General features: G+C 44.1%; 1 protein-coding gene across 1 annotated transcript in view; it reads left to right on the top strand.

The window, feature by feature from the left end:
- Positions 1–22,422, top strand: part of VPS26A (VPS26 retromer complex component A) — a 361,055-nt gene extending 338,633 nt beyond the window's left edge. Inside the window, exon 9 of the mRNA XM_069240511.1 lies at positions 21,167–22,422. Within this exon, the coding sequence (XP_069096612.1) occupies positions 21,167–21,277 (111 nt within the window). The 3' untranslated portion in view covers positions 21,278–22,422. The remainder of the gene's footprint in view (positions 1–21,166) is intronic.
- Positions 22,423–22,750: the final 328 nt, after the last annotated feature.

The raw sequence follows: 22,750 nt of genomic DNA, 5'->3' as shown, positions 1-22,750 counted from the left end.
CACCCTGAAACAAGCAATGTGCTCAGCACCAGTTCTAAAAGCTCCAGATTATTCTAAGCAGTTCATTGTGCAGACTGATGCCTCTGAACATGGGATAGGGGCAGTTTTGTCCCAAACAAATGATGATGGCCTTGACCAGCCTGTTGCTTTCATTAGCAGGAGGTTACTCCCCAGGGAGCAGCGTTGGAGTGCCATTGAGAGGGAGGCCTTTGCTGTGGTTTGGTCCCTGAAGAAGCTGAGACCATACCTCTTTGGGACTCACTTCCTAGTTCAAACTGACCACAGACCTCTCAAATGGCTGATGCAAATGAAAGGTGAAAATCCTAAACTGTTGAGGTGGTCCATCTCCCTACAGGGAATGGACTTTATAGTGGAACACAGACCTGGGACTGCCCATGCCAATGCAGATGGCCTTTCCAGGTTCTTCCACTTAGAAAATGAAGACTCTCTTGGGAAAGGTTAGTCTCATCCTCTTTCGTTTGGGGGGGGGTTGTGTAAGGAAATGCCTCCTTGGCATGGTTGCCCCCTGACTTTTTGCCTTTGCTGATGCTATGTTTACAATTGAAAGTGTGCTGAGGCCTGCTAACCAGGCCCCAGCACCAGTGTTCTTTCCCTAACCTGTACTTTTGTATCCACAATTGGCAGACCCTGGCATCCAGATAAGTCCCTTGTAACTGGTACTTCTAGTACCAAGGGCCCTGATGCCAAGGAAGGTCTCTAAGGGCTGCAGCATGTCTTATGCCACCCTGGAGACCTCTCACTCAGCACAGACACCCTGCTTGCCAGCTTGTGTGTGCTAGTGAGGACAAAACGAGTAAGTCGACATGGCACTCCCCTCAGGGTGCCATGCCAGCCTCTCACTGCCTATGCAGTATAGGTAAGACACCCCTCTAGCAGGCCTTACAGCCCTAAGGCAGGGTGCACTATACCATAGGTGAGGGTACCAGTGCATGAGCATGGTACCCCTACAGTGTCTAAACAAAACCTTAGACATTGTAAGTGCAGGGTAGCCATAAGAGTATATGGTCTGGGAGTTTGTCAAACACGAACTCCACAGCACCATAATGGCTACACTGAAAACTGGGAAGTTTGGTATCAAACTTCTCAGCACAATAAATGCACACTGATGCCAGTGTACATTTTATTGTCAAATACACCCCAGAGGGCACCTTAGAGGTGCCCCCTGAAACTTAACCGACTATCTGTGTAGGATGACTAGTTTTAGCAGCCTGCCACAAACCGAGACATGTTGCTGGCCCCATGGGGAGAGTGCCTTTGTCACTCTGAGGCCAGTAACAAAGCCTGCACTGGGTGGAGATGCTAACACCTCCCCCAGGCAGGAATTGTCACACCTGGCGGTGAGCCTCAAAGGCTCACCTCCTTTGTGCCAACCCAGCAGAACACTCCAGCTAGTGGAGTTGCCCGCCCCCTCCGGCCAGGCCCCACTTTTGGCGGCAAGGCCGGAGAAAATAATGAGAAAAACAAGGAGGAGTCACTGGCCAGTCAGGACAGCCCCTAAGGTGTCCTGAGCTGAAGTGACTCTAACTTTTAGAAATCCTCCATCTTGCAGATGGAGGATTCCCCCAATAGGGTTAGGATTGTGACCCCCTCCCCTTGGGAGGAGGCACAAAGAGGGTGTACCCACCCTCAGGGCTAGTAGCCATTGGCTACTAACCCCCCAGACCTAAACACGCCCTTAAATTTAGTATTTAAGGGCTACCCTGAACCCTAGAAAATCAGATTCCTGCAACTACAAGAAGAAGGACTGCCCAGCTGAAAACCCCTGCAGCGGAAGACCAGAAGACGACAACTGCCTTGGCTCCAGAAACTCACCGGCCTGTCTCCTGCCTTCCAAAGATCCTGCTCCAGCGACGCCTTCCAAAGGGACCAGCGACCTCGACATCCTCTGAGGACTGCCCCTGCTTCGAAAAGACAAGAAACTCCCGAGGACAGCGGACCTGCTCCAAGAAAAGCTGCAACTTTGTTTCCAGCAGCTTTAAAGAACCCTACAAGCTCCCCGCAAGAAGCGTGAGACTTGCAACACTGCACCCGGCGACCCCGACTCGGCTGGTGGCGATCCAACACCTCAGGAGGGACCCCAGGACTACTCTGATACTGTGAGTACCAAAACCTGTCCCCCCTGAGCCCCCACAGCGCCGCCTGCAGAGGGAAACCCGAGGCTTCCCCTGACCGCGACTCTTTGAACCTAAAGTCCCGACGCCCGGGAGAGACCCTGCACCCGCAGCCCCCAGGACCTGAAGGACCGGACTTTCACTGGAGAAGTGACCCCCAGGAGTCCCTCTCCCTTGCCCAAGTGGAGGTTTCCCCGAGGAATCCCCCCTTTGCCTGCCTGCAGCGCTGAAGAGATCCCGAGATCCCTCATAGACTAACATTGCGAACCCGACGCTTGTTTCTACACTGCACCCGGCCGCCCCCGCGCCGCTGAGGGTGAAATTTCTGTGTGGACTTGTGTCCCCCCCGGTGCCCTACAAAACCCCCCTGGTCTGCCCTCCGAAGACGCGGGTACTTACCTGCAAGCAGACCGGAACCGGGGCACCCCCTTCTCTCCATTCTAGCCTATGCGTTTTGGGCACCACTTTGAACTCTGCACCTGACCGGCCCTGAGCTGCTGGTGTGGTGACTTTGGGGTTGCTCTGAACCCCCAACGGTGGGCTACCTTGGACCAAGAACTAAGCCCTGTAAGTGTCTTACTTACCTGGTTAACCTAACAAATACTTACCTCCCCTAGGAACTGTGAAAATTGCACTAAGTGTCCACTTTTAAAACAGCTATTTGTCAATAACTTGAAAAGTATACATGCAATTTTGATGATTTGAAGTTCCTAAAGTACTTACCTGCAATACCTTTCGAATGAGATATTACATGTAGAATTTGAACCTGTGGTTCTTAAAATAAACTAAGAAAAGATATTTTTCTATATAAAAACCTATTGGCTGGATTTGTCTCTGAGTGTGTGTACCTCATTTATTGTCTATGTGTATGTACAACAAATGCTTAACACTACTCCTTGGATAAGCCTACTGCTCGACCACACTACCACAAAATAGAGCATTAGTATTATCTATTTTTACCACTATTTTACCTCTAAGGGGAACCCTTGGACTCTGTGCATGCTATTCCTTACTTTGAAATAGCACATACAGAGCCAACTTCCTACAGCACCTTTTTTGCATTGGATTTCCCAAGTAGACTCTCTGAAATGCAATCAGCCTAAAGAGGAGCTGGGGGTTCCTGTATGCATTTGTGACCTGTCTTCTCCTGGCTCAAGTTCTGAAAAAGATCAGGAACGACCAGGCCCAAGTCATTGTAGTGACTTTGGATTGGGGCAAGAGAGTAGGGTATTTGGAACTTCTGAGTATGAGCATCTGTACTTCAATGAGCTCCCACTTCAGGAGGATCTTCTGTTGCAGGGCAGGGTTGTGCACCTAAGCATATACAATCTTCACCTCCATGCACGGAGACTGAGCAACAATTGATTATATTTGCTCACCCTTGATATTATCTTGGCAGCTCGTTGCCTTTCCACAAAGTCAGTGCCTGCCTGATCCTGGGACACATTTGGGGTTTGGTGTAGCAGCCACCAGATGGACCCATTAATGCTCGGACTGTCTGATGTTTTGTTGTTTTATCTTGGTCCCATCAAGAACTTGCTCTGGGGCTGCCAAAGGTTACTTGTTGACTCTCTCTGCTTTTTTATGGTTGCCACATCAGCCCTGTTTGTTCAAATTACTTGTTGTGAGGAGATTTCTTAAAGTTTTACAGCATATGTACCCGGTGAAGCCCTTTGTGATGCTACTGTGGGACTTGTCTGGTTCTCTCTTATTTGATGGCACCCCCTTAGAGCCAATCTAGAGTTGCCCATTATGCCTTTTGACTTCGAAAATAGTCTTTGTTTGCAATAGCGTTGGCTCTTCTGAAAGTATTTATAAACGCCACCTATGTGTGCTGACATCACTTCCTATCCACCCAAACAGACTCAGGTCCGGAGCTACCCCTAATCTCATCAAGACTCCAAGTTGTTAACTCAGTTACAGTGTGCAAGGAAATATGTAAACACTCCCTCTGCCCCCAGATTATAGAGGGTTTAAACCCTGTTGGGAATGTTACAAACCAATCTCTGTGAATGTCCAATATTTGGTTTGCCTGTGGTGCATGGGATCAGATCACGACTTTAAGGCCTAAAATGATCTGGACTTGTGCTGGCGTGTTTGCTCTTGGTGCCAGTTGGGCTGCCTGGATCGACTCAGGACCATCTTTGGTTCCGGTTCCCTTCCTATTGCCACAACTCGTGCTAGACCATGATATGTTGATAATTTCGGCTCTGGACAAGACCAGCCATAGTCCAGGATGCCAGTGGTTTGTAGCGATTTAAACTACATAAATGTAAAAATACATGGGAGTGGTGGCGGGATAATGTTAGCCTCCGTTGTCTTTAATGAAATCAAGATTCTCTCTGTATCTCAATTGGAGAATCGCCATTTCATTACAAGACTGAAAGCTACCATTATGTGTGTTTAAAGCACCCCAGCTCAATGCCACTCACATGCTCCACTGATTTAAGATTAAAAGTCACAGAAGTGTTAACACTTGACCAATTTGCTGCTTTCAAAATGTCTGCAAGTGTACCATCTGCCGAAAACACTTTATTGCCAATTGCACCTCTAGAAGAGTGAGCCCCGAAATTGGATAAGTCAGTCCCTGCTTCAGACATAACAGCTCTAACTCATCATGAAATAGTACCTTTTGAAACTGCTTTATAAGATTTAACTCAAGAAATTAACAGTTGATCCTTACTATCTGGCCTGAATTCCAACATTGTTTGTTCGTAAACTCTCATACAACTCAATACACACAATTTCTTGCAGCCAGTAAAATATGGGTAAAATATGTTTTCAGTCATTGTTTTGGTCCTTTTCCAAATCTCAAAGTAGACACTGTCTGAGGCATAAAATGTATTACAAACCTCCAAAGTCTTAACATTTGATACTCTTCTAAAAGATATCTGACAGAGTAAAGCTGCCAACTTTAGTGTACTCTGTCTTCTAAAAAGATAGAAATTGTCAGGGTGTGAAACAAACAGATCAAAAATGATTAAAAGTCCATAGTGAATCATACTTAGCCCTATGTGGACGTCTAAGGTTAATTCCCTTCATCACCTTGGGTATTAGAGGGTCACTACCAACAGCAAACTCATTCACCAAGGAACGACAAGCTGTAATACCAGATATGTAAGAATTGACATTTATATAAGAGAGACCTTCTCTGAACAATTGTGCCAAGTGGCTACCAGTTCTATTATAGGAGCCTCCACGGGATTCAAATTCCTTTCCAAGCACCAACTACCCCACTTTCCCCATACTCCTGAGTGTCATTTCCTGGTACCTGGTGCCCATGATTATTCCAAAAGATTCTTAGCCTCTTCTGAAAGGCCAGAGTATCTACCAGATCAGCTGAAATCCTCCAGACAACAAGGTTCAAGTTTCCTTGTAGTACTTAAGGATGTTCCTCTCCTTCCTGCCCTTCTAAAAGACCTGAAGTCCCTGGATTCATACAGGGAACTTCCACAGTTGACTCTATTATTCCAGGGAACCAAGCTTGTGAGCTCCAGAAAGGCGTCACTAGAACAATGCTGAAACATTCTCTACGGACTTTAACGCCACAGTCTGGATCAGTGAGAATGGGCGAAATGTATAACAATTCTCTCTCTTCCAGGTCTGTAGCAAGGCATCAGCTGCCAGCGCCTTGGGATCTGTCCTCCAACTGTACTACTGATCTACCTGATATGTCAAGCTGCTGGCAAATAGATATATCTGAAAGGAGCCCCACAGGTTCTGAATCTTTTGGAAAACACTGGGTTCAGTTTCCAATCACTGATATCCCTCAAAAATCTTGAATTTCAATCTGCCCTGTTCTTCTGATAACTTGGGATGAACTCTGCTTTCAAAATAATTTTCTGACTCCAACAAAATTACCAATTTTTCCTGGCTAGATCAGCAAGTTGTTTTTATCTTGCTCCCCTAAATGATTGATATAGGATTCTGCACTAAAATTGTCCATTCAGATCAATACCACATTGTTTGTTAGAGTGGACCTGAAGCTCATCAAAGCGCTCAGGCCTGCTAACATCTCCAAACAACTTGTTTAGAGATAGTTCCTCCCTAGACCACTTTCCCCCAGTTACTATCTCTCCTAATCTTGCACCCCAACCAAGGTTGCTTGCATCTGACTCTACATTAAATTCTGGAACATTCCCAAATATTGCTTTGCCGTTCCAGCTGTCCAGATTGCTCAACTACCATTGAAGGTCCTCTTGAGCCTCCTGGGACAGGGAAATCTTTTCTGCGTACCACAGACCTTTCCTCAAACCCATGGATTTCAGTCTCTGAAGAGCTCTGTAATGGAATGGTCCTGGGGAGATGGCCTGAATGGATAATGACAAAAGTCCAATCACTCTTGCCAGACCCCTCCGGCTTACTACTTCCTTTGCTAGAATATGAGATACCTCCTTCTCGATCGTTGTTAGTTTTTTTCTGGGGCAGAAAAAAACTGTGTAATTTTGGTATTTACCCTGAAATCCCCAAAATTCCACGTTCTGTGCAGGAGTCATGATTGACTTCTCTACATCGATAATGGACCACAACGCTTTCAGGAAGCCCTTTGACTATTTCATGTGCACCAGCTACTCTCTCTGATCCTGAGGCATCAATAACATGTCTTCTAGATCAATAAGCAACCATATTCCTCTCTATCTCAAGAAGGCCGCTACTAGATGCAGAACTCTGGTGAAGCACAAAGGGGCGGATGACAAACCGAACGGAAGACAACAAAACTGGTACAAAGTACCTCTCCAACAGAACTGTTAATACGTTTGAGGATCTAACTCAATAGGGATTGTAAAGTAGGCGTCCTTTAGATCCAACCTCACCAGCCTGTCTTTTTCCTGTAAAATGTCTCACAAAAGATGGATCCTTCCATCTTGAAGTGCCTGTAAAGCAAAAACCTGTTCAGCTTTTTCAGGTTTATTATGGGTCGCTAACCCTTGTCCTTCTTTTCCACTGGGAAAACAGTATTTATGAAACCTTTTTCTGAGTCTGTGACTTTGGAAATTGCTCCCTTGAGCAAGATTTGTGCAACCTCAGTATCTGCCAGTGCCAGTTGATCCTGATCTAAGGAAAACTTTCTTGCGTGGTAAGGAATCTGACAAAACTCAATTTTGAAGCCTCTTACAGTCTGTAACACCTAAGAATCCTTTGTTATGGCTGACCAATTTTGGGGGAAAACTTAAACTTTCCCCTACCTTTGACTGGGGAAAAACCAACTGGAAGGCTTACCTTGATCTCCAGCTCCTTGGAATCTGCCCCTATTGCCTTGTGAGCGAGGAGCTTAACCTCTTTGCGGGAAGAAACTGTTGCTTACACATAAACTTCTTCCCTATCCCTGCTGATCCTGATGATGATATTGGAACCTTGGCAGCCCACGGCTGACATCAAGGCCCCTGGTGTAAGCCCTGTCAAAAACTCTTATTATTGAACATTCATCTCATATTGGACTACACCTCACTGATATCTCCTTATTGGCAAGATTGCCGTAATTGGGGTTGATTCTCATTAGAATAGCTGCCCTTTTCTCTGCAATTATACCAGCATTAGCATTGCCAAGCAGGCATGAGGCCCATTGGCTCCAGCCACGGAGAAGCTCCACATCTACTGGCATTCCCTTAAGAGACCTCCTCAGCCGTATCTAAAATCCAGGCCAGTGGACCTAGGGTGTCTAATAACTGTTTGAGGTAACGCTCAAGACCTTGCCTAGGATCTTTCTTGAACTTAAAAAGGAAACTCAGAAGTTTCAGATCAAAATTAGGTGTTATTCTGGACTTATTATCCAGGAATGGCCTGGGACATTCAGCACTCATCAAGGGACTTGCTTATTCAGAATTTGATAAAGGAGGTCATGTGGTCCGTAAGGCACCAATCCGAGCTCCTTGGGTGTGTAATAGGGTTGGATTAAACATTTCCACACCCAAAGGGTCTTCTAATAGCCTTTGAATTTGAAGGCTGACCTGAGTCCTCCTAAAGGAAATCATTCTCTAATAATTCCAGATTATCAAAAACATATGAATCCGCCTCATCTTCTATATCGTTATAACCTGAATATTCGTCATCAGTATCAAAACTGTGGTCTCTTGTGCCATGAAGGCTACTCATTCTTTTCGTGCTACGAGGGACACCTATATCAATTGCACCATCATGGCCGCTCCTGCTATTTGTATCACTGTGGACACCTTGCTCTTTTATAGCGCTCAGGGATCAGGCTAGCCAATAGTTGTTCATGACTTTTTGCAGCTCTCAGGCTGTCCAGGGATTGTTCATGGACTTTTGCAGCACTTAGGCTGCCCAATGAATGTTTTTGATTAAAGAGGTGTTTATTTATTTTTTAGGTCCTTACCTCCCGTTTTAATTAATTGAGGGGTCTCTTCCACTGAGATTGTTGATTATCGGTCTCAGACAATGTCTTTTATAATATTAGATAATAAATAACCTCCTAAATCCTTTCTATATTATTATTTATTTAGAATTAATAATGGTGCTAGAACAGCTGATTAAAATAATGCTCCCTACCTGTTGGTTTCTGTAGATGAAAGAAACCCCTCAATAGGAAAGCGTGTTACTATGGCAATATAACACGCACGCCGAGTGAGTCTTCATTAGGAAAGGGGCCCAATAGAAAATGGGCGACATGCAGTAAGTCCTCTTTCTAAATTTTTGAAAGAGGTTGTGAGGGGGTAATGGCAGATGCGCTCCTCCCAAACGTATGTGAGAGTGCCTCCTATAACCCACAGAATCGCTCCTGAGAGTGTCTGAAGCTTGACGATTGCTGGGTGAATCCCGAGCGGTGCGTCCCTCGTGCCTCCGGCCTCTGACACGTGTCATTCATAAGTCTCAGACCGCGTGCCTTTTAAAGACTCATCTCATTAGCTTGAAATTAGAAGGCTGTAGTGCGATAGTGGCTTTTAAAATGGAAACGAAAAGGGGAAAAAGTGGAAAGTAAACCTAACCATAAATGGTTGAAGTATATGTAATGGCCCACTTACCTGGGTAAGTTGTACATCTCGGATTCTATACGTCAAATAAGCATCAATAAGTAAATGATAACAGAAATAATACTTAACTGTATCAGTAAGTTAATGATAACAGAAAGGCATAATACGTAACTTTGTAGGAGCAGCAAATAAAAGAGGAAGATGCTTGGTGACCTGGAATTATATGTAGTCTGAATGTTCTAAGCTGGAATGTTTTTGTTTATGATGTACTTGCATTCTTTAAAGGGCTGCTTGTTTGGGGCAGCAATAAAAGTCATTTCATAATGGTAGCCTCCAGTCTTGTAATGAAATTGCAGGTTTTACACTGCTACAGTCAGGCTGTCCAGGTAGGCCTAAAACCATGCTTGCACTGTTATTGTAGTGGATGTCACAATAGTTGTTGCAGTCCACTAGTGACATTTTACCCACAGGCCATAGGTGCACTTTCTGCCAAATACTAGGGAGGTATAAGCAAGTTAAATATGCCAATTAGGAATGTGCCAATTCAATCATGTTTAAAGTAGGAGCAGGGGGACTTTACTACTGGTTAGCACAGATAAAGTGCACAAGAGTTCTAAAGCCAGCAAGAATACAGGGTCCAGCAAAATGTGAAACAAACCAAGGTGACCACGTAAAAGAAAATGTGGATTTGCTACAGTAATGGTTATATGTTGCCCAGTTCGTCACTGCTTGAGTGAAACATCATCTCGGCGTAGCCACACAACTCCGCCTACTGCGTATTGGAGTACTGTTTTTGAGTTATATGGATCCAGTCAGATGCCTGGGGAATATATGCAAGTTGAGGAATGTGCAATGAGTATCAACCTAAAAGAGCATTACCCAAGGGAAGAAACGTACATGGAAATTGGCATCTCAATAGATGTTTCTTTATCCAAACATATTGCCGTAGAAGTTGTATTCAACTACTTTGCCCTCTTGACTGATAACATACAATCTGCATTCCTGTAGAAGAAATGATTAGTATAACTTTATATAGTCAACCAACACATGGGATTTACAACCATTAAATACCTTTCCATAAACAGCCCTTAACATGTAATCTGTATTATTGTAGAAGAACACAGTCTTCATTCAGGTACATATTAATTTAATACATATTGGTAAATGTTTTGTATCAAACTGTCAGCCATGATCAGACCCACTACAACAAACAGCTTTAATGGTATATCCTTATCGGTAGGGCCGAAGTCTGATAACTTTAGCCAGATAACCACATACTGCAGCAAAATGGAGAATTTTGATAACTATACTGTGTAAAATTGTAGACACTTCCTATGATCTTGATTCCTTCATCTCTAGTTTAGGAGTGGCTTTTTGTTAGTGTGGTATATAAGATCGCTAAGATGTCAGTTAACCACCTTGAGGAGATCTTACTGCCTCTTGTATCCATCTTTTTGAAATGTTTTAGATGAAGGTTTGCAGGTTGGAGCGTTCGTGGTAAATCATAAGTTTGCCATTGTTAAATCTTGCTCGATCAGCGAAAGATAAGGGAAATAATAGATCATTAATCTTCTTAGTGGGGAACTATCAGAGACGACTCCAGCAGTAACGGTGGCCAGCAATAGGCTAAATGATATAGAGCAGCGCTTAGAAGCTAGAGCAGAAGATGCTGAAAATAGTCTTCCACAATAACATCCGAGTAGTAGGTCTGCCGGAGAAAATAGAGAAAAATGACCTGGTGGCTATCTGGAGACATGGATTGCTCAGGAGCTAGTCCCAGAAGGGCTCTCTCCATTTTTTGCCTTTGAAAGAGCGCATTGGGTACCGGCTAGAATCCCCCCTCCAGGAACACCACCACGCACAGTAGTGGCAAAACCTTAACTATCGTGACCTTGTACTGCGACGCGCCCACCAAAACGTCAATCTGGTGATGAAAACCATAAAGTGCTAATATTACCTTTCTTTTCTAAAGAAGTACAACCACAACTGGCTCCTTCGGCACAGTGAAAAAGAAGTTACGAGACCTAGAAGTGGAATACTCTATGCGGTTTCCAGCCCGGCTCCTAGTAATCACCCCAACAGAAGTACAGTTCTTCCTCACTCTGCAGGAAACTTGGCCCTGGGCGGAATGCCAGCGTGGACCCGGCCGTAGTGGGGAACAGCAAGCTGGGAAGAGGAAACACCGGGCACGATCCCAGAGGATGGGAAGATCCAAGATGAGGGGATCCCCCACAGCAGAAAAGGTACAGCAAGGAAAACTGAAAGCGATTGAAGAAGTGGGCTCTATTAGCGGGAAGACGCCTGGAGAACAAACACTGCCACCGCCAAGTGCTAACACAAGTTCAGACAATGCCTCAAATATATTGCTTCTCTTTAGTGAGGGCCAACTGGTGGTGGACCCCCCCCCCCCCCCCCCCCCCCCACTCAGCTAATTATATGATATAACGTGATATATATTGACTGTGAGAGTGAACATGAAATGCCTGTTAGTGGGGCGTACAATAGTCAGGCATTCCCCTGAAGAGCCAAGCACAGCCTTTTCTAATGTCTTATATATGTCTCCATGATGAAGGGCTACAAGATGTTGAAAGTTAGAAAAGTTTGAAGCCGGGTGGGGACTAGATTTCTTGAGAGCGGACCGCTGCCTGGATACACCCATGAAAAGTTCTATACTGAGATAGAACTGTTGTTTAATCTGCCGTTAGGATGGGGGGAATGTTTCTCCCTGTCCTGGGGAGTAGGAGTTTGGTTTGCTACTCCGATTTAGTTGGGGAATGTTGGGATTTAGTGCTGGTGTGAAAAAGGTCAGCAATGCATGCTGGGCGGAGGCTGGAGCTATGTGCAATCTCCTATGGAATGCAAAGGAAAATGTCCACTTCCCTATCCAAATTAATTAGCCCCCATGGAGTATTAAGAAAATTATAGGATAATCTCCTGGAATGTCATGGACATACATACGTTAGCTAAATGATATAAGATCTTCACATACCTACAGAGCCGGGGAGTGGACATTGCATTCCTGCAAGAAACGCACATGCCTGCCAAAGAGGGTGTGGCCTTGCAGAGATGATGGAAAGGGCAACTATATTAAACTACATTATATGCGCAGGAAGTTGTGATATGGATATGGGCGAGCCTGCCTTTTTCACTAGTGTGCACAGAGGTAGACCCTGAGGGGAGATATGTTGCAGTGACTGGTAGGTTAGATAGACCGGACATCACACTGATCTACATTTATAGCCCTAGTATACACCAATCACTCTTCTTCGGTCATTTGTCAGCATGTTTGCCTCACGTGTTAATGAGCAGGGTAGTTTTGGGAGGTGGTTTTAATTGTGTGCTTGACCCTGAGATAGATCGGTCTCACCCTCCTTTGCTGGACTCACCTGTGCGCAGGGTGGCAAAGGCGCTGATAGAGTGGCAGGAACACTGGGGACTTCAGGATAGCTGGTGCATACTCTACCCCCTAGAAAGGGATTACTCCTTTTTCTGAAGCCTGAAGCACTGGGGACCATTAAGAGTAGGGCCAGAGGCAAAGTTCCAGGATCCGATGGCCTACAGATTTAATTTTATAGTACTTACCCAACAGGGTTGGCCCAGACACTCGTGAAGATGTGTAACGAGGCATATGCCCTAGGTCATCTGCCACTGACTAGCAGAGAAGCAGTGATCATCCCGTTACTTGAACCAGGGAAAGAGTCTTCAGAAGTGGGAGTATATCGGCCTCTCTCCATGCTGAATGTCGATTACAAGATCCTGAGTAGTATTTTAGCCTCCTGACTTCTCCCCTTTATGCCCAAGTTAATTCACCCTGATCATTCAGCAATTATTTCCAAACGCAGCACAGCAGCAAACACCAGACTCTTATGGCTATACTAGCTGATACCTCATATGACCAAACAACTGCTGCTATATTATCTAAAGATATTGAAAAGGCATTCAACAGCCTTGAGTGGGAATACCTCTACGAAGTCATGACCCATATCGGAATCAGACAGAGATTTGTGGCATGGACGAAACTCTTATATACAGCCAGGGTGCGGACGAGACAGACTATTTCAAAGGGATTTGGGGTAGAGTTAGCTACAGGCAGAGATGCTCACCATCCCCCTTGCTTTTTTCTCTCTCCACGGAGCCCTTGGCGGCATTAGCCAGGACGGGCACTCTCTTTGAGGGAATCCTAGCAGGGAAAGATGTACAGCGTGTTGCATTATATGCTGATGATCTGTTACTATTTTTACAAGACACAGGAAGCGATCTGCGGATGGCGCAATCCCTGTTAGACCACTTTGTAAAGGTTTCAGGACTTAAAGTAAATTGTTCCAAAACAAGATTGTTCCTTATTGAGGAAAATTAGATCCCGGTTAACTTGCCCAGGGATTTGGAGGTGGAGCCCTGTTACCTATCATACCTGGGGTTCAAAATATATCGAACTGCTCAGGACATGTTTGAGGGTAATTACGGGCTAGGCCTTCGCAACCTGAAGACATCTACAGCCTTTTGGCAGATGCTGCCCATATCATTGACAGGCAGAATTGCTGTCCTGAAAATGGTGGCACTACCACGATTAGTGTACCTCTTCGGAACGCTCCCTCTGTGGGTGCCCCAATCCTATTTTAAAGAACTAACCTCACTTATTACGGCAATTATATGAGACAAGGGACGGCGGCGAGTGGCATATGCTACACTCCACCGTCCGGTACGGAAGGGAGGTCTAGCAGCTCCAGTCTTCGAACTGTACCTTTTGGCAGCACAGCTGCAGTGGCTCGCCAGATGGATAACAAGTAGGCGGCAGCAGGATGAGCCCATAGATGGGTTTACACCTGCATATCGGGCTCTATTTATAATGATCATGAGAGGCAGGACCCCTGCTGGAATGGGCCTGCAGGCCTTTGAAACCATGCAGAAATGCTGGAGAGTAACTAAGCTTGGTGACTTATTCCGGGATGGGATCCTAATCCTCTTCGAGATGTTCAGCGCAGAAATTAATCTACCGGAAGGTAATTTCCTGAACCACGGGGCAACACTGATGATTATGCGTAGGCACTGGGGAATGGGAGATGCAGAACTGTGAACTCATACATGCTGTTCTTATGTCCTACAAGCAACCTTTACAGTGAAAGTGGTTACTTGCCCTATATCAATATTTAGAAACGGAGACTCTCAGACCCATAGATGGAATACAGATCAGGTGGGAGGCAGACTTGGGCCCCTCTATATCAGAGCAAGAATGGGAGGGCAGTCTGGATAGAATGCCTTGAACCTCCAGAAATGCCAGATTTCAGCTCATCAATTTTTATATCCTGCACAGAGCATATTTACACCCAGAAAGGATTAATAGATATTTTAACACACAAGAAGTGGATTGTTACCACTGTAGAGAGGTGGGGGCGTCTTTTATTCGTATGCTGTGGACATGTCCTGTTCTAAACCAATACTGGACAAAGGTTGTAAAACGGCTTGCAAAAATTATCGAAAAGCCTATCTCACTCACACGCTCATTGCCTACTACACTGGTATACACACTGCCAAGAACAGAACTACCAGCAGATTTCAAGATCTCGGTCTTATTAGCTAAGAGGGTGTTTTGCTTGACTTTCGACTGAGCCAAGATGTACACACTGAAAGGAGTCGAAAAGATTTTCTGGAATGCACTTCTTAATCTGAAGAAGACATTTATTATAGCATTTTGCAAGGTTCGTGAAGGAAGGTTTGAATAGTAAAAAGTGTACTTTCAAAATGTGCAACAACAACGTAAGACCATGTATAAAGAATCCTCAATTTATAAACAGCAAATATATACATGCAAGGATACAAACACTTATATATTAATATATAGATATATATTCATATGCAATGAAAAGCAAATAATTAATAAAAATTCATCACTCTAGGGCCTGCAAGATGCTTCATCTTTCTCATGCCAGCTAGAAGACGACCCCATTCAACTGTGCGAAAGAGATCCACACCCTCAAGGGAACAATGTCAGGCATTTGACATCCAGTCCTGACTGAGGTCTCGGAATTCATCGCTACTGAGCAGGGCCACCTTTTTACATCTTAAACAACCACGGAAGAGCCTTCTAAAAGACACCACCTCTCAGAAGGAAATATTCAAAAATGCTGCCTAGTTTAGGTAAACCTTGAAAGGAATGCTTCTGGAGCTGGCCATCTTTCCAAGGCACACCTCCCAAAGTCAAACTGTTCTCTTGCCTATGATAAACGCTAGCTAGTTACTGTCTTATCGTACTAACTGCTCACCTCCTACATATCGTGTACAAGCCCTAGCTCTTCGGTGAGAAGAAAAACACGTAGAAGTAGAAAAACACATTGCATAACATGTTTGCACGGAAAAATACTTTACCGTGGTGGTGAAGCTAAGCTGAATACAAAATGGAGTCTAGGCTGATTACAAAATGGAGTCTATAACCAGTGACCACTAACGTGACAGTAGGTAGCTAAGCTAGGTGCAAAGCGGTGTGACACGACATCAGTGGTCAATACTCCAATAACACTACAGAGGGAAATCACACGAAAATGGAAAAACCCTTCCTTGCCGTCCTGGATAAAGAAATTGGAGAAATGGCCAGAATGTGGAGGGAGTAGAGAGGCACATAAGGGGAAAGGTACACCAGAAAATGTGCGGGCTTGGGAATCACTAGTCATGGCCCTGAAAGACCCCAAAGAGGAATAAGAATGAGAAGAAAGCCTACGGGACTTAATAAGGAGGTCACAAAAACAGCAGACTCTCTTTTTACCTCAGTCTCTCTCAAAGACAATGCCTAGTAATTTTGGGATCCGGGTTTTCAGAAAATCTGCACTCGAAGTCGCATCTCCTTCTGAAGCTTCCAGCAGACCAAATATTATATTTTAAGATTTCCTCTACGGTTTCTGCTCTCTAATCCACAGCGATCTTTTTATCAGGGTTGCAGTTTGCCTATTTGCTTCTGATGACTCACACCTTAAATACTACCTTTTCTTGCTTCTGTGGCTCTTAGTTTATGGTCTCTAAAGTATTTTCTAATGCCCAGTATTCATTCTGCATGAAGTCTGTGTAGGAAGTTGGTTCTGTATGTACTATCTCTAATTGAGAGATAGTGTACACACAGTCCAAGGGTTCCCCTTCTAGGTTGATGGTGGCAAAATTAGATAATACTAATGCTCTAATTTGTGGTAGTGTGGTCAAGCAGTATGCTTATCAGAGGGTAGTGTTAAGCATTTGTTGTACACACACAAGCAATAAATGAGGCACACACACTCAGACTTAACTCCAGGCCAATAGTTTCTATATAGAAAAATATATGTTCTTAATTTATTTTAGAACCAGTAGATGCAAGATTTGAGGTAAGTTCATAAAATGCAAGCTGCTTCACACAGGTAAGTATAGAACTTTGATTTAAAACAGTAGTACACACAGTTTTGATTAAAATGGCAATAAGCTATTTTAAAAGTGGACACTGCAAAAATCAACAGTTCCTGGAGGAGGTAAGTTTGGTTAGGTTTCTCAGGTAAGTAAAGCACTTACACGGTCAGTTTCCTGGGCCCACAAAACACACTCACAGGGGCGGCCAGGTGCAGTAGGCAAAGTAGGCATCAGGTTTGCTATAGAAAGCAATGCAGGGACCCGAGGGTCACTTAGGCGATGCAGGCAGGGCACAGGGGGGATTCTCAGGCCAGCCACCAACTGGGCTAGGATGAGGGCTGCGGGTGCAGTGCTTGGTCCAGGCATCAGGCTCATTTGGTACCAGGCAGTCACGGTCAGGAGCCGCCTCTGGATTCTCGGTGCAGGGAGGTCAACACAGGGTGTCCACGTCGTTGGAGTCGCCTGGGAGTCCTCTCTGCAGTGTTGGTTCTCCTGAACTCCAGCCGGGGGCGTGTGAAGTCTCACGCTTCCGGCTGGAAGGGAGATTCTCTTTAAAAGTTGCTTCTTTTTTGCAAAGTTGTTGCAGATTCTTAACAGTTCTGCTGTTCTCTGGAGTTTCTTGGTCCTTTAGGTTCAGGACAGTACTCGGAGTCCTCCAAGGTCGCTGGCTCCCGTCGGATGCGTTGCTGTGTAGGTTCTTTGAGTCTGGAGATAGGCTGGTAGGGCTGGGGCAAAGTCAGTTGGTGTCTCCGTCGACTCTGCAGGGCTTTCAGGTCAGCAGTCCTTTCTTCAGGTTGCAGGAATCTGATTTCCTGGGTTCACGGTCACCCTTAAATTCTAAATTTAGGGATGTGCTTATGTCTGGGGGGCAGTAGCCAGTGACTTCTGTCCTTGAGGGTGGCTACACCCTCTTTGTGCCTCCTCCCGAAGGGGAGGGGTTCACCTCCCTATTCCTACTGGGGGAATCCCCCAAACTCCAGACTGATTTCTAAAGGCAGGGGTCACCTCAGCTCAGGGCACTTTAGGAACTGTCCTGACTGGTAGTTGACTCCTCCTTGTTTTTCACATTATCTCCTCCGGCCTTGCCGCCAAAAGTGGGGGCCGTGGCCGGGGGGGCGGGCATCTCCACTAGATGGGATGCCCTGGAGTGCTGTAACAAAAGGCATGAGCCTTTGAGGCTCACCGCCAGGTGTTACAGTTCCTGCCGGGGGAGGTGAGAAGCACCTCCAATCAGTACAGGCTTTGTTCCTGGCCACAGAGTAACAATGGCACTCTCCCCATGTGGCCAGCAACATGTCTGGTGTGTGGCAGGCTGGCAGAAACTGGTCAGCCTACACTAGAAGTCAGATTGGTATTCAGGGAGCATCTCTAAGATGCGCTCTGGGTGTATTTTACAATAAATCCCACACTGGCATCAGTGTGCATTTATTGTGCTGAGAAGTTTCATACCAAATTTCCCAGATTTCAGTGTAGCCATTATGGAACTGTGGAGTTTGTAATTGACAGACTCCCAGACCATATACTCTTTATGGCTACCCTGCACTTACAATGTCTAAGGTTTGGCTTAGACACTGTAGGGTCATAGTGCTCATGCAACTTTGCCCTCACCTGTGGTATAGTGCACCCTGCCTTAGGGCTGTAAGTCCTGCTAGAGGGGTGACTTACCTGTGCCACAGGCAGTGGAAGATGGGCAATTGCACCCTGAGGGGGAGTGCCACGTCGCCTTAGTCATTTTGTCCTCATCAGCACACACAAACTGTGAGGCAGTGTGCCAGTGCTGAGTGAGGGGTATCCAGGGTGGCAGAATACATGCTGCAGCCCTTAGGGACCTTCCCTGGCCACAGGGCCCTTGGTACCAGGGTTGCCATTTACAAGGGACTTACCTGTGTGCCAGGGCTATACCAGTTGTGGGAGCAAAGGTACACTTTAGGAAAAGAACACGGGTGCTGGGACCTGGTTAGCAGGGTCCCAGCACACTTTTAATCATAACTGGCATCAACAAAAGGCAAAATGTTATGGGGTAACCATGTCAAGGAAGGCATTTCCATACTGTCTGTATTTACACTTTGTTCTCTAAGCCAAGTCTTGCAAGGATTTTGATCTTCACACTGTTTGATCCATATTTGCGTTTACATCAACCTTTGATTTAGTTGAAGATTTTGGTATTGGTGGTTCAGGTTTTGTGGGTTTCTGAGCATCTTTGATGTCTTTGAGTTCTTTCAGGTCTTTATCATTCAAGTCTGCTATTGTGTTGACAGATTCTTTAGTTTGTTAGATGTGTCACGTTTTTAAATTGGATCAAGTCAACAGTGTCTATAGGAATCCTTTTATAGCTATGCAGATTATCAGAGAAGGCCGATGAGTTCTTGTTGCATTGGTGGCAGGGGTGGCTCCCCCATTAGGGCGACTGATTGGCGGTAGCCCAGTTTCAGCACAGTTTTAGCATAAAGTGCATTCTCATATGCTATTTGTTGGGGGTCGATAATCGTGCCTGATTTTTTTTTTTTTTATCTGCTAGGTGTGGTTTCATTTTGAGATATATTTTCCTTGAGCTTATTCTGATTGTGCTGCTTCTGCTGGTAATGTTTATACTGCTTATCTCTGAGTTCTGTTATCCTGTGGCACTAAATTTGCCATGGGTATTTTGTTCTTATTTACAGCTTTGTTATCATGTGGAATTGCCTGTACACATACAAATCTCTGAGACCGAAATTGGAGTGTTGAGTTTGGCAGCGTGAATGACTTCCCTTAACGTTAGTAGCATTTTATGTCTGCGTGACCTTCATCCTGCTTAAAGCTTGACATTTCATTTTTGACATGTATTATTTATTTTTCACATTTCAGCATCTTTGGCTGCATAGTTGTTGCACAATGTATACGATTGTTGGGGGTTTGTGTCCTTTTGTTCGACTTGAAAAAGTAAGACTTTGGCTTAAGTTGATACCTAGATTTGAATAGTCTTTTGTATCGGAGGTTAAAAACCTGCCAGGCAACCGTACCCCCACTTTCCCTTCCGACAGCCATACTTTTTAATGTATAAGGCAATTATTGAGAGGGTAATCCACAAATTATCATTGACCCGACCCAATCCTCTTGGGTTTAATTATGAACCTATTGAACAAGCCTTGCTGTAGACTTACGCATCTGAAGCAGTGGCCATCCAGATTGGTGTTGCCTACACAGTATTCAAATAAGACACACCTACCTTTCCACCCACCAATCAGTCCTTGACACCCTCCACTGTTTATCAGTAGACACGCCCTATAGCATCAGAGTATCCTTCCAGGAAGTTTACATCGGACTTTTACAGTCTTTTTCTGGTGCTCCCATTGATTGATCTTATTATTTCACACCAAAGGTTTTTGGTGACATTAATGTATTTAGATTACTTGCTAAAATCACACAATCTTATGAGCAACAATATACAAAGTTTTCTGTAAGTGTGGATACTTCACACACCAAACTTAATAGCTTTTCAGATTTTAAGGAGGCAGATTTGTATTGATCAAACGGGATATTCGTAATGACGACTCAATTACACATTTTAAAAGCATGATTTATTGTACAGAGCAATGACTTTCTGACATATTCTACCAGCTTATATTGAACGGTTTACAGGCCACCACTAGAGATATATAACGTTGCAAAGGCTCCATAGTTATAAATTTGTATATTTTTAAACCATTGAAATGTAGAAAGCATTCAAAGTTTCAAATAAATTTGGAATGGCATCTCCTCCACTATGGCGGAGGAGCGTCGCCCCTGCCCCCATACCAGCAACAGCAGCTGCAAACATTTAAAAATAAAACAATGATAAACACTGTTTATTATCATTTTATTTTTAAAGGGATGGGGTCATGGGCAATGACTGGGGTGGAGGGGCAGTGCAGTGCACTCACCTCAGTGCACATGTGTGTTTGGCCTGCCTTCTTGGGCCAACGAAATATACATGGGCACTGAGCTCTCTCCAACCTGCGCACTGTGTTGCCAGGTTGGAGACAGCAGGTCCAGGCTCCCAGTCTGCCGGGGAGTGCAAAGCCAGGGTGCTTCGGTCAATCATAACGCTGATTTCATGCTGCCTGCAGTATATGAGCAACGTTTAGACTAGGAGCCTGTACCTGCAAGTGGAGCCAGAAGAGCGATGCGGTGGCAGGAAGTTGGGTACTTTTTTTTTTCTTTGTTTTTTAAATTGTGTTATTTGTTTTGTTCCCCTGCCAGCCACCGCCCCACCCTATTACCTTGCCGCGAGCCGCTACTGAGGTGGAGATTCAGTGCTCTTGACAGGAGCATGGGAAACTACTCATGGACAGTGCAAGTCTTTGGATGGACTGTGAGGGCGGTGGCAGATCCTATACCACACCTTTGAACCCCATCCCGCACTGCTTTCTGGTGACCCATCACTAGTGACTTCCCCCCTAGAGTCTGTGCTGGCGTTTTAAGTGGGTTCACTAACATTAGTGCGTGCCAATAGCATCCTTTTAATATCTTCATATTTTAAAAGCTAACCATATAAAATAGGTCACAAAAAAAACAGAGGTGGTTTCACATCTGTTATTTTCCCAACATGACCCGTTGAGACTACAGGTCCTGTGTTGTGTAAAAAATAAACTTAAGATGTTAGGCATTCTCATCAACATTGTCAAATCTTTTTAGAAGGTAAAGGGAATCCGGTGTTGCTTTCTTAATGACTTTATTTTTTTTACTTGTTAATTCATCAAGTTTGTGTTGTTTTTTTTTTAATAGGAGATCATTTTATGGAGAAAAGCTCCAGAGAAACTGAAAAAAAGAACAAACTTCCACCAGCGGTTTGAACCCCAAGAACCACAGGCTACTGCTGAGCAGCCTGAAATTTAAGGCTGTTGAAACTCTGTAAGCAGACTAAAGATTACAGCGCTTTGTAAGGAGAGAAAAGGCCAAATCTCTTATCGTTGTCTTCCTGGAACTACCATGCTCCATTTATTTTTATCATACTGCAAGTCTGTGTATGTATACATATAAATACGAAGAGATTGCTCAAAACACTGGAATTTTGTTAACCTACCGATTTTTAATGCATATTTGCTTTTAGTTGCTAACTATATGTAATTGAAATGCTTACATATATACAGATTATATATTGGTCTAGTGCAGTTTCCTTGCATGAAAGGTAATTCCATTATATTTATACATTACAGCATGTTTATTTATGTTCACACCCACATATGGTTACACATTTTGAAAAGAGGGATTGATAAATGAGAGAGAGAGAGAGAGAGTGTGTGTGTGTGTGTGTGTGTGTGTGTGTGTGTGTGTGTGTGTGCGTGCGCGTGTGTGTGCGTGTGTGCGTGTGTGCGTGTTTCCTTAGAAATTCTAGCTTCATTGCTACCGTTGTGAAGCAGAAGTCACATTCCAGAACTGAGACTTCAGTGAAACCTTTAAAAATACAAAGTGATAAAAGGTGGCCTTGCACTGTATAAATGCCTCAATCTAAACTTTTGATTCTTGATACTAATTTTTTTCAATCACCTTTAGTTTTCCAGTTAGCAGCAGCAACGCAGATCTTCTCTTAAATAAATCTTATCTTTTTCACACAAGGATAATTAAGATCTAATTGTATCAGTTTCCTTTCTAAAATGTATTTCTAATAAAAATGTAAAGTAATATGATGGCTTATCTCTGTATTGTAACTGCTTCAAGTTTATAATCCTCTTATTCGAATGAAGCATGCAGTTTCCCAAGTTGGACTACAGGTTGGCAAGTTACTAAGTCAGTTTCTCTTCCCAATTGCTTATATTTATGTAAACTCCGACTGTGTTATGCTGATTAGTATATAATTCGTATGTATGACTGTTCAAATCTACAAAGAAGGTTGTATTATATTATTTCAGTTTGGCCTGGTGTATGTTATGACATAGTGCATGTGCACAACTTCATTTGTTTCTTTGAACTTTTTTAATTTTTTATGAGTAGGTCTTCTACACATTTGACCTTTTACAGAAATACATGGCGTATTTCCAGAATTTTTGTTTTTTCTTTGACAACATTTGTGGAAAAATGACTGGTTATTATTTATTTTGTTATGGAGTTTTACATTTCTATTATTACCATCTCAGCTTTTTAGACCTGGTGAATTAGAAAGAAATATAATTTCCACATGCCAATACTTTTGCAACAGGTGGTTAAAAGTCTCACATTTCCATCCATTTATTGAAAAATGTGAACACTTTAAAATGTCTTACATTTTTTAAGTAAGCTAGGGTTTTTTCATTTTGTGGTGTATGTGAAAATTGATTAAAAAAAATAAATATCATTATTGAGCTCAAAATAGTCTGCCGTAGCTGTACCCAA

The sequence above is a fragment of the Pleurodeles waltl genome, chromosome 6 (genome assembly GCF_031143425.1).
Source record: "Pleurodeles waltl isolate 20211129_DDA chromosome 6, aPleWal1.hap1.20221129, whole genome shotgun sequence".
Classification (NCBI taxonomy): Eukaryota; Metazoa; Chordata; class Amphibia; order Caudata; family Salamandridae; genus Pleurodeles; species Pleurodeles waltl.
Note: the sequence above shows the minus strand (reverse complement) of the source record. Positions and strands in the feature narration are given on the sequence as shown.